Source organism: Netta rufina, assembly GCF_964035555.1.
Source record: "Netta rufina genome assembly, chromosome: 18".
Classification (NCBI taxonomy): domain Eukaryota; kingdom Metazoa; phylum Chordata; class Aves; order Anseriformes; family Anatidae; genus Netta; species Netta rufina.
Genome location: NC_140142.1, coordinates 4,346,873 through 4,359,615, shown reverse-complemented (window position 1 = coordinate 4,359,615; position 12,743 = coordinate 4,346,873). Strand labels below are relative to the sequence as shown.

General features: G+C 49.6%; 1 protein-coding gene and 1 pseudogene across 2 annotated transcripts; both read right to left on the bottom strand.

The window, feature by feature from the left end:
- Window positions 1-2,307: 2,307 nt before the first annotated feature.
- LOC311216276 (olfactory receptor 14C36-like) lies at window positions 2,308-5,155 on the bottom strand (annotated as a pseudogene). Its single transcript has 2 exons — window positions 5,129-5,155; window positions 2,308-3,204 (listed from the first exon to the last, which is right to left on the bottom strand). The product of its transcript is annotated as an olfactory receptor 14C36-like (transcript).
- Window positions 5,156-9,000: 3,845 nt separating this feature from the next.
- On the bottom strand, window positions 9,001-12,743 carry LOC311216275 (olfactory receptor 14C36-like; the record flags this gene model as incomplete). The annotated part of the gene is made up of 3 exons (XM_084297823.1): window positions 9,001-9,024; window positions 10,881-11,084; window positions 12,054-12,743. The coding sequence occupies 3 exons, from the start codon at window positions 12,741-12,743 to the stop codon at window positions 9,001-9,003; spliced, it is 918 nt and encodes a 305-aa protein (XP_084153949.1).

Genomic DNA, 12,743 nt, shown 5'->3' with positions numbered 1-12,743 from the left:
TGTGTCTGGTCAGCTGATAAACCACAGGAAGGATGCTGGGTTGGAAGTCCTGTTTGAGGTGTGGTTTCTGAGATGGCTGAGCTTTGGTCATTAGTATGAAACAGCAGGAGAAAAATCAGCTGTCACAAAGTACAACTTGGAAAGTGGACTCTGGGTTAGAGAAGGAAGAAATATCCCTCAAAGGGGTCAGAGGTCACTCAGATGAAATCTTAGTAGTCTTAACCAGTCTATAACCATGGCCTCAAATTAACTTCTCTAGTAATTCCATTGGGAGACTTTCACAGTAATGACCCTCAGTGAGGCCAATTTAATGCTCCAAGAAACTTTGCTGTTTGCTTCTGACTTTAGCTGCTGGAGAGATTTCTTCTGTCTCCTTGCAGTACCTGAGGTACCTGAGCACCAAATACACCATGGGGACATTAAAATGCTGAAAGCCCTAGCAACCCATGTCTGTTCTGACCATTTCCTCAAGAGTTGCACAGCTAGTTAGAAAACTATGAGAAATGTAGTTAAAGAGGAAGACATCAAGAAGGATAAAGAAAGATTTTTTTGTATTCACTGTTATTTTTCAACGGTCTTGAAATCAGGCAAATAGTGATAGCAGTATTCCCCAACTGATGTGGATCCAGGTTTTTTCCTAATAAGGTGTGGGAAGGTAGGAAAAGCAGTCTCTTGAGGCCGGACACTGCATGGACAACCTCATTCCTCACCTCTTGGCTCTTGCACTTCTCCCACTGTTCAGCTGAGGATTTTATTGCTTTTCCTTACACCAGATTGTGGTGGTTTTACTCAGGTGGGCAGCTGAGCTCCACCACAACCGCTCTCTCACTCCCCCTCTCCTCAAAGAGGAAGGGGGAGAAAATACAACACAGAGAACTCGAGGTTTGAGATGAGAAAGGTTTAATTAAAGGGAAAGGGAATGGGGAGGAAAAAAGAAACAAAAGAAACAATCAGCCCGCGCGGAAGCACAGAGAGAGGGAAAAAAAAATTCTCTACTTCCCATCAACGAGCGATGTTCGGCCACGTCCTGGGAAGCAGGGCCTCAAAACACGTAGTGGTTGTTCAAGAGGAACAGCCCCTCCCCCACGAGAGCCCCCCTTTTTATTGCTGAATGTGACATCAGGTGTTACGGAATATCCCTTTGGTTGGTTTAGGTCAGCTGCCCCGGCAATGTCCCCTCCCCATCACTTGCCCACCCCCAGCCTGCTGGCTCTTGGGGGCTCAGAAGGAGTCCTGATGCAGTGCCCGCACTATGCAGCAATAGACACAACACTGGAGTGATATCAGTGCTGTTCCAGCTTCGAGTGCAGAGCACAGCACTGTGCGGGCTGCTGCAGGGAAAAGGTGACTCCAGCTCAGACAGACCCAACACACCCACTGAGCACCTTGTCCCTGCAGATCTCCTGACATCTCCTGGCAGCTCCATATTCCTCTCCAGGCTGGCATTGGCCATCTGCCCAACTGCAGAGGGCAGTGTTGTCTGTTTGGGCATGTGCTGCAACAAAGGGAGTTCTTGGCCTAGCCCTTGGTTCCTCTGGGATCACCCTGGGACTTTCAGCCTCTGTCTCTCACTCCATGACAAAACCCAGAAAACAGAAGAGCAGGGAAGAAACCCTTGGCTCTATTTCTAATAGCATTTGGAAGAGGTGTCCAGTGTTCTGGGTTTGCTCTGAGCAAGACCCTCTTGTTACTGTGGTGTTAGCAAGGAGGCCAGCTGTGACCCAGGGCTGCACAGTGCCTGCTGCTGCCTGCAGCCACAGGGATGTCACTGCAAAGACAACAGGACTGTCATCAATGCATATGAGACCTTGAGACTAAGATGGATACAAGAGCACAAGAAAGCAATGAGGAACCAAAAAGAAAGAAGCAGTGAAAAGGCCATGTCCTGCTGCTGGCCATGGCCATGGCTCCAGGGAAGCAGCAGCCCCGACGCGAAGGCAGCAGAGAGGCAGAGCCCAGCGGGCAGTGAGGGGCAGCCCCGATGGCCACCAGGGCTGCTTCTGCGTGTGGCAGCTGGGCTCTTGGCCCCGAGCCCCTCCTGCATTCTGGGGCTGCTGCACCAGCTCCAGAAAAGATTGGAAGAGATTGCAGCTCAGACCAATGAATTTCTGATGGCTTTCTTATTAGGTTTATCTACACAGGAAGCCATCTTCTACGGGAAAATAATTGAGTTGTAGGGGGCTAGGAATAATATTTAATCAAAAGTGAAATAATGAGAGAAAATAATAATACACACATTTATTAATAGAAGACATCATATTATTTTCTTTCTGAGAATAGCTGGGATTTCTAATATTATGCATAATATTATAGGTGAATTTGCTGAAGATGTGTGTATTCAAGTAGAGTCCTGATGGAATCCCTTAGTTCCTGGTTCCTCAAGCTGTAGATGAGGGGGTTCTCTACTGGAGGAACCACAGTGTACAGAAGTGTGACCACCAGGTCCAGGGATGGGGAGGAAATGGAGGGGGGCTTCAGGTAGGCAAAGATTGCAGTGCTGATCTTCAGGGAGGTGACAACCAGGTGAGGGAGGCACGTGGAAAAGGCTTTGTGCCGGCCCTGCTCAGAGGGCATCCTCAGCACTGCCCTGAAGAACTGCACATAGGACAGCACAATGAAAATGAAACAACCAAATGCTAACAAAATGCTAAACAGAATTGCCCAAACTTCTCTGAGATAGTCATCTGAGCAGGAGAGCTTGAGGATGTGGGGGATTTCACAGAAGAACTGGTCCACAGCATTGCCTTGGCAGAGGGGCAGGGAAAATGTGTTGGCCGTGTGCAGGGCAGCATTGAGAAAGCCACTGCCCCAGGCAGCTGCTGCCATCTGGGCACAAGCTCTGCTGCCCAGGAGGCTCCCGTAGTGCAGGGGCTTGCAGATGGCAACGTAGCGGTCATAGGCCATGACGGTGAGAAGGGAAAACTCTGCATCAAAAAAAAAAGATTAAAAAAGTACTTGGGCAGCACACCCGTGATAGGAAATAGCCCTGGTGTCCCAGAGGGCATTGGCCATGGCTTTGATTAGAGTGGTGGAGATGGATCCCACATCAAGGAGGGTGAGGTTGAGGAGGAAGAAGTACATGGGGGTGTGGAGGCTGTGGTGGCAGGCTACGGCACTGAGGATGAGGCCGTTGCCCAGGAGGGCAGCCAGGTAGATGCCCAGGAAGAGTGCGAAGTGCAGGAGCTGCAGCTCACGCGTCTGCGACTGCCAGCAGGAGGAACTTGCTCACAGAGCTGATGTTGGGCATTCTCTGACTTTCTACTTGCTTCTCTGTTGAAGAGGAGAAGGCAAAGCAATGTTAGAACACATTTCTCTGAGGAAAATAGGAAATAAAACAGAAGGGTGGATAACTCAAAGTCAGAAAAATGTCAGACCAATGAGCTTTGCAGTATTGTTGCAAGCAACTGAGCTGATTGAGGAGCAAAGCTGCAACTATTTTCCTCACTTTATTTTATCCTAGTTGCCCGTATAACACATAGGAGAGGTATTGGATGGTGGAACTCCCTGACATTACTTCCACACTCCAGGTGATATCCTGTGGGTGCCAAGAGTCAAAGGACTTGTCCTCTGGGGAAGATTGAGCAGAGCAGCTCTTCCCATCAGTCCTGTTCTCTGCTGCCCTGGGCTACCCCTCTATGAGCTACAGGACCATCCCTCTCAGGTGCTGCCCTGAGAAGAAACAGGAGACAGCTGAGAGCAGAGAAGTCCCACTCCAAGTGCAGCTGAACAGAATCTTCACCTTTTCTCCAGGGGACTGATCAGGATCTCAGCTCTTCCCTCCTAGATAGGGCTGCAGAGGCCTCATTCCTGCTGCACACAGACAGCCATCCAGCAGCATGGACATGATGTTAGTATGGAGGTGTATTTTCCTTGGGCAGCTGGATAACACAAGGATGCCACGAGAGAGCTGCATCCTGCGGGAGAGCAGCCTGCAGCCCAGGAGGACGCCATGGACAGAGCTGGATATCTGAAAGCTGGAGTGTCCCATATCCCAGCTACACCCCCTGCAGGGTCTGGAGGAGGCTTGGCCACTCCTCTCTTATCTGACCAGCTGTAGCTAGGTTATGACACTCCAAGGGGCTTCTGCCAGACTTCCTCACCTCGCAGGGCAATCCAGCAGGATTCTGGTCAGTCCAAGATGGACTGAGCAGAGCTCAAGTGCTCAATCTCGTGTGAGCAGGCAGAGGAGAGCTCTGCAGCCCCAGGGCACACAAAAGCCCCAGCAAAGAAGCCTGGTGAGGGATTCCTTGTAGCCCTGGGGCAATGGCAGTGACCCCATGAGCTGGGTCTGCCTCCCAGCCTGCCCAGCACGGCCCTGCAGAGTGCCCCCTTGCCCCGGGCACCACAGCCCCCTCGCTCTGCAGAGCAGCACTGCCAGCTGGGGCTGGGGCTGGGGCTGGGTCTGGGCTGGGAGGGCGCTTCCCTGAGTGTCTTCTAGGCCAGCTTCAGGCACAGGGCTTCTGGATGTGAATGTGATCTTTGCTCTGAGCAAGGAGCTCAGAGACCACCAACAGGCACGGGGCTGGAGCATTGCCTGCAAGGACTCTCCTGCCCTAACACCTTACAAGACTGGCACAGAAATGGCTCCTGAGCATCAGAGAGGCTGGGAGCCCAGCAGCAGTGCTCCAAGGATCACAGCCAGATTACTTCTAGATGGGCAGGTCCTGGCCCAAAAAGGGGGTGTTTTGTAGGTCTGTTGTTATGAGGTCAGTCGTGCTTCAGAAATTCCTAATCCAGTCCTAAGTGAATGTCCATAAAAAGGATTGTGAGTTGAGCTCTTTCTGAAGTAGCCAACAGGTCATCCCTTGAGTCCTGGCTGAGATCTCTGCCATTAGGCTCACATCTGCCAGTGCCTGTGACAAGCCAGCAGAAGACACCTGCTTTGCACTGTAGGTTGTGAGATCCACTCTTCCAAAGTACTGGGTAGGCCTCAAAGAGGAAGAGGTCTTGGATAGGAGTTGTCATGTCAGAGGTATCAGCTTTTGTCTGAAGATATCCTTCAGGGCTGCTTTAAGTTTTCTACACAGATGTGGCCACTGCTTCCAAGATTCCTGTGGGAAACTGAAGCATGCATGAGGACCTGGGAAATGTTACCCTGGATTAAAAATTACCCTGGATTAAAAGTTACCCTGGATCCATTGGATGGCTTGGCCATCATAAAGTAACCATTCTGAAAAGGTAAGGGGGTTCAGGTAATATTGATGCTGCTGCAACACTGACTCTGAAAATACTCCCTTTAGACTCTTACTGTGTTTCTAACCTCTAACTGCTACTCCTCACCTTGACTGTAATCCACTACTCTCCTGCTTAACCTCAAACCTTCACTTGAAGCCAAAGCTCAAACCAGAAGCCTTTACCGTTTACCTCTCTCTCACCCTAATCCTTGTCCTTATCACTAGGATTGAAATACTCTATTTAACCTTAGCACTGAGGCCAGCCCTAAAAAAAAACCTATCTCAAAACACTTGCCCATACCCTAAATACGGACCTGAACACCCTAGACCTGTGCGCTATGCCTAACCCAGGAAAGTTCTAATCCCTAATCCCTAAACCCTAATTTAGATGTGAGATTTGAGAGAGGGAATAAGGGTTCAGCCAGCAGAAATTAAGGATTTATTAGAAGTAAGAGGATTCAGGTTATGCTGATGCTGATGTAGCAGTGACTTAAAACAGTCATATGAGACCCTTCCCACTTTCAGCCAACAACCTGAATTCATAAATCTAAAAACTACTTCACATCCTGACAGGAATTTACTACTCCAGTGTTTGACTTCACAGTATCCACAGAAGTATCCACAGAACTAAGCCCATAGCCTCTTTCCCCAACACTTACTCCATTGGTTACCTTGATCCCTGCCCTTAATACTTGCTTTTAAGTGCTCTGTTTACCCCTAGACTTCTTGGCAGATCTAAAAAAACCCTAAACCACAGAGCTTGCCCATAACCTAACCACAGAATAACACCAAAAATTCCCACTAAAAGTCTGTTTACTCTCTAAACCAGAAAGGTGAGCCGTAGTCCCTAGGGGTCCAGGGAGAGGTCAGCTCTACCTCAAGATCACCTGCCCCAACAGGAGGAACGTGACTGTGGCAGGGACTCTGAGGTCACTGCTGTCTGCACTTGATAGGGCAGCAGCAGGAACGTGTCACAGAAAGGGACTGTGAGGTCACTTCTGCCTGTGGCTGGCAGGTCACCCTTGACATAGACCTGGGATCTGCACTTTTGGGCTGACATCTGCCAGTGGCCCTGCTAGGCCAGCAGAAGGCACCTGCTTGGCATGCTGACTGTGGGATCCCCTCTGCCTCCAGACCCAGGAGGACCCAGACAGAAAGAAGGCCCCCAGATGGGTTGTCCTGTCCCTTCTGCTTAAGTACATGACTGCACAGCAGCAGGCCCCTGGCTTGGAAGATGCTGCTGAGGTGACTTGGGTCTGCTTGGCTGACAGGCCACAAGGAGCCTGCTGGGTTGGGATGCCTACTTCAGGAGTGGTTTCCACCCTGATGGAGCTTTCTTTGGTAGTAGGAAAGAGCAGGTGAGAAAAAACTTCCACAGAGTGCAGCTTGAATGTTACACACTGGCCACGGGGAGGAAGAAATGTCCCTCAAAGGGTCATGCTGTGGTGCCAGAGGTCAGCCTCTGATCAGACCCTAGCTTTGTGTTTCAAGGCAGAGCTGGTGAGGGCTGATGAGACATCGGAGAAAGAAAGGGATGAGAGCGAGGTGGTGAACAGAGATGGGTGTCTGCAGACTACAAAGAAATAGGGGAAAGTGTGTGACAGCAATGGAAAGCCTGCGGAGGAGAAGGCAGAGGGTGCTGGTAAAAATGGAATGCCACAATAGCCCTGAAGTTTTTGTCCCTTTGGCTAGAGCTTATGAGAAGAGATTTTATATTCCTTGAAATGAGGCCTCATAGATTCCTTTCAACCATGTGCAGCACCTCAGAGGTGTCATATCACTGTTCTTCTCATGGCATCCCACTGCCCACCACATCCAACAGACCCCAGAAAGGGCCTTGAGCCAGATGTGGGGGTGCAGGATCTCACCTCCTAGTAGCTGGGGTCAGGCCTTGGCTCTTCTGCGTCACCAAAGCAAACCAAGACTTTTCTCAGCACAATGTTTTGCCTGTATGTAAACAAGGCCTCCAATTATCTGCCCTAACAAGTCCCTGGGGAGGCTTTGTTAGTAACAGCCCTCAATGGGGCCCATTCATACTCCAACTCACTTCAGCTTTTCCTCCTGACTTGACTTGCTCAAGCGGTTGCATCACTCTCCACTCAGTACCTGAGCTTCATAGACTCAGCACCACAATACACCATGGAACTCATTAAAATGCAGAAATTCCTAACATCTCTTCCATAGTTTTCTTCAAGCCTTCACCCCTTGTACAGCTAATTGCAGAGCTTGCATGGCATAGTTAAGGAAGATTTCAAAAAACACGTAATAAAAATATTTTCTCATATTAAATGCTGAGTTTTGTTGCATTTTAATTTTGAGCAATATTCTCCTATTGCTATTGACGTAGGGTGACTTTCTTTGGAGACCTGCATCAGGAAGAAAAGCAGATTCTGGAGGTCTGACACCAACACTGCCAGCAGTGGTCTTTGTCCCTGTAACTACAGCCTAGCCAAGCACATGAAAACCTTTCACAGAGAAGTTGTGGTGCCTTGGAAAAAATAAAATAAAATAAATTTTGAAATGACCATTAGATCCTGACAAATTCAGACTGAGTCTTAGTAGACACCTGGACATCCATGGACTCTCTTGGGTCTTCTGTGGAAAACTCAGGATGAAAACTAAAGAAAATTTATCTTCAAGTGGCTATATCTGTACCCATGAGCTTGGCCTCATTGGGGAAATTGTCCCCTTCCAGACACGGAAACCTAAACTGAGTGATGTTAAAAGACCTGCCCAATCAATAGAGTAGGGCAAAGTCCTACTTCCTGTGCTATAGATGCAGAAGGCAAAAAGAATTGCATTGTGCCTGACACTACTCTGGGACGTGTAACCCAGGTCAGGCAACTTTACCTCAGTGCTGACAAGTCCATCACTAAAGCACGCTCCCAAGCTCTACATCTACACCTTGTCTCTCCAGTCGATGACCCAGCTCATGGATGGCAATCAGGGAGTCTCGGTTAGCGCGACGCTACCTCAGGTGCACCACCATGGTAGCCATTGGCACCTGCTGTTCTTCAACCCTCAGCAAACCCCCAACAGAAGGATTCTATGGAAGGCCAAGCAAGGTAGACAACTGTTTCATGTCCTTTGTCTCCAAGACAGCTCTGCCAAAGCCCCACCGGTAGTGTCCTCTTGGAACTTTGAAGTTCCCTCTCCTGAAACAGTCTATGCTGAGGATGCACATAGCCTCCGAGCGAGTCCCAATGGGGTGCTTTGGCCATTCCTTCCCAGTTAGACTCATTTCAGCCTCCAGTACAGTTAACTGTTGGGTTCCTCCTGTCACTCCAGAAATACAGGTGGGTTCTACCTCTTTCTAGCTTGATGGCAAAAGGGTAGTCTGTGCACTGGTTTCTAGTATAGCCTGATACATTTGTGGGTCTGATGTACCCGGCCATTAAATATACCCAGTCCAGTAAACCCGATTCTCCCTTTCCTCCGTGACTCCCCTCTGTCTGGAAGCAGGACCCCTCTAGTCCTGCTCGTAGTATTTATTACTGTGTCTGGTAGACGGCTGACTGGAAACATGTTCCACCACAGCACAGTCATCCCACAGGACAGGAGACAGGGCGATGACAGGCAATGGATGCATTTTGGTGCAGGAATTGTGGCAAAACTCAGGATGAAAGACTCAAGAGCAGGACAGTTCAAATGGTTAAGCCAGAACCCATCTGCGTATCCCAGTTTGGGAATCATCCCCTTCCCTTAGGGATATGAAAGTAAGAAATGTGAAATGACCCGTCAGGTCAATGCACACAGAAAGGTAAACTCACAGGTGTTGTGCTGGAGTGTCAGAAGGCAAAAAGCATTGCGTTGTGTCTCAGAATAATCAAGGAGACCTAATGCAGTTCACCTGTGAGATAAAGCAAATACTTTAATAATGGTGAAGGACATTGAATCATGGCCTAACACAAAGAAGGATGTAAATCATTGGTGAAGGAACTGTCTTCTTGAACCAAACAATATTACACAAACACCGTAACCCTTAAAGGTCATATGTCCCATGGCTCTCTCATTCAGCGGGGCACAGGAATGGAGCCAACCGCCAAGGAAGGTATTTGGGTGTGGAAGGTGGGGCCCATCAGAGACAAGGAGTCAAGGCAGTGGGGTGGGGGAGGCCAGCAGAAGCAGCCCAAGGGGTGGTGCTGCTGGTGAGGACACATTTGTGGCAGCAGCCGGAGTGGGCAGCAGCTGTGCACAGGCGAGGGGAGGCCAGGAAGTGCATGCCAGGAGCGCTCTTGCCAGCAGAGCCAAGGCCGGGGCCAAGCCCAAGGGCAGAGGCAGGCCCAGGGCAGGGGGCTGCAAGGGCCATGCTGAGCTCCCTGCCCCTGCAGCAGCCGCCCTGGCCCTCAGCCTCCTCTCCCCTGCCCCTGCAGCTCTGGGCTCCCTTCACGCAGCCCTGGCTCTGCAGCACCAAGCCCTGCTGGGAGCCCTCCCCTGCATGCTGCCACCGCTCCCTGACGCTGCTGTTGCCCTCTGCTGGGCACTGCCCAGCCCAGCCCAGCCCCTGCCCACCTCTCCCCACCTCCCTGCCCTCTCCCCAGTCCAGCAGCGCAGGCTGTGCTGGCCCCAGGGCAGTGCCCACTGCAGGCTGCTGCAGGGCTCTGGGCATGGCCACCACAGCCCCAGCCCCTCAAAGGCACCGCAGCTGCTGGCACAAAGGCAGCTCTGGGCCTCCCCAGTAGCCCCTGCACTGGGGCCAGCCCCAGCTCAGGAGGTGGAGGTCCGTGAAGCTGCAGGAGCCCTGCTCTCTTGCCTGGCAGATCCCCAGCACACAGTGCCTGTGCCCCGCAGGGCCAGCCCCGCTCCCCAGGCCAGCACAAGAGGCCTGGCCCAGCCACAGAGCAGCTCCACATTCCTCTCCAGCATGCCATTTGACATCAGACTAAGCACCACCGGGACAGTCCCAGGACAGTCAAGGCCAGTTATTGTTTGCTGAGCCATGGCCAGCCAAGAAGGGAGCTCCCAGTACAGCACTACACTGAGCACTCTTAGATTCTGATCCATAGTGAAGCCCAGTAAAGTAGGGTTCCCGTTCATGCAGCAGTTCCTTGGGTATATTCCTAGCACCAGCTTTGGAAGAGCTGTGCAATGAAAGAGATGCCACTGTACAGACAACAAGATTGTCAGCAAGATACATGAGATCTCAAGACTTAGTTGAATGTGAAAGCACAAGAGAACAATGAGGAAGCCAAAGGGAGCAGCAGTGACAAGGCCACGTCCTGCTGCTGGCCATGGCCATGGCTCCAGTGAAGCAGCAGCCCCAACCCGAAGGCAGCAGAGAGGCAGAGCCCAGTGGGCAGTGAGCCTCTTGGCCCTGAGCCTCTCCTGCGTGCTGGGGCTGCTCCCCCCAGAATCAGAGGAGATGGGAAGAGAGGGATACTGAGTCCAATGAATTTATGCTGTCTTCTTTATTGTCTATACTTACAGAGGAAGTCTAGTTCAATAGGTTGATTAGAAGACGTAGTTAAAGTAAATAAATTACTTAAAAATTTAAGCCAATATCAAAAGTTATGAAAATAATCAAAATGAAAAATGAAATGAAAATCTCTCATGTCAGCTTCTCAAATAGAATGGTAGCGTTTAGAGGATTATTAGTAGTAGTACAATATGATAATAATACTAAGTACAAAAAATGATATGATACAAATCACAATAATGTTAACAACACTGATGCTTAAGAAGCACATATAGAAACAGTTTCCTCACTGGAACCTTGAGCTCCTGGTTCCTCATGCTGTAGATGAGGGGGTTCACTGCTGGAGGTACTACTGAGTACAAAAGTGACACCACCAAGTCCAGAGATGGGGAAGAGATGGAAGCGGGCTTCAGGTAGGCAAACGTGGAAGTGCTGAGAAAGAGGAAGACCATGGCCAGGTGAGGGAGGCACGTGGAAAAGGCTTTGTGTCGGCCCTGCTCAGAGGGTATCCTCAGCACTGCCCTGAAGATTTGCACATACAACAGCACAATGAAAACAAAAGAACCAAAGGCTAAAGAAATACTGAAACACAAGTGCCCCAACAAGTGCTCCCCCAGCTCCTGAGGGGATCGGAAGAGATGGCAGCTCAGACCAATGAATTTCTTCTGGATTCTTTATTGTTTATCTACACAGGAAACCTGGTTCTGTAGGTAAATCTTTAAGAAGTCGGAGGCTAAGATTAATATTATTTATATCTGAAACAATAGCTAGTGAAAATAACAACACAGACAAATAAAAAGAAAAAAAAAAAAGTATCTTAAAGATTTCTGAAAAAATAGGTGTTTCTGATTATAAGCTTATTGTTATAGTCAAAGAACCAGAAGCATATGTATTCAAGCAGTGTCCTCACTGCATCCCTTAGTTCCAAGTTCCTCGTGCGTTCACTGCTGGAGGCACTGGTGATGGGAAGAGATTGCAGTTGAAAGTAATGAAATTGTCCCAGTTCCTTTATTGTCTTTATTTAAACAAGAATATTGATTGTAAAGGTATTTGAAATTATCAGCGTCATAATAATAATAATAAAATAATAATTAGGAGGCTTAGAATAACATTAAATCAATGCCACAAATTATAGGAAATAATAATAAAGAAAATTACTTTCAAGAATTTGCACTAAGAGTGTTTGTTTGCAGAAATTCTATTAGTATTTTATGCACATTATTAATGCTGAAGAAAGAGGTATAAAATAGTTTCCTCACTGTATGTTTGAGCTCCTGGTTCCTCATGCTGTAAATGAGGGGATTCACTGCTGGAGGCAATACTGAGTACAGAACAGCCACCACCAGGTCCAGGGATGCAGAAGAGATGGAGGGGGGCCTCAGGTAGGCAAACATGCCAGTGCTAAGAAACAGGGAGACCACAGCCAGGTGAGGGAGGCACGTGGAAAAGGCTTTGTGCCGGGCCTGCTCAGAGGGCATCCTCAGCACTGCCCTGAAGATCTGCATGTAGGAGAAAACAATGAAAACAAAACAACCAAATGCTAAAGAAAAACTAAATACAAGTGCCCAAACTTCCCTGAGGTAGGAATCTGAGCAGGAGAGCTTGAGGATGTGGGGGATTTCACAGAAGAACTGGTCCACAACATTGCCTTGGCAGAAGGGCAGGGAAAATGTAGTGGCTGTGTGCAGGACAGCAATAAGAAAGCCACTGCCCCAGGCAGCTGCTGCCATCTGGGCACAAGCTCTGCTGTCCAGGAGGCTCCCGTAGTGCAGGGGCTTGCAGATGGCAACGTAGCGGTCATAGGCCATGACAGTGAGGAGATAGTACTCTGAACCAAACAAGAAGAATAAAAATAAGACCTGAGCAGCACATCCTTGATAGGAGATGGCCCTGGTGTCCCAGAGGGCATTGGCCATGGCTTTGGGCAGAGTGGTGGAGATGCAGCCCACATCGAGAAGGGCAAGGTTGAGGAGGAAGAAGTACATGGGGGTGTGGAGGCGGTGGTGGCAGGCTACGGCGCTGAGGATGAGGCCGTTGCCCAGGAGGGCAGCCAGGTAGATGCCCAGGAAGAGCGCGAAGTGCAGGAGCTGCAGCTCGCGCGTGTCTGCGAATGCCAGCAGGAGGAACTCGCTCACAGAGCTGATATTGGGCAT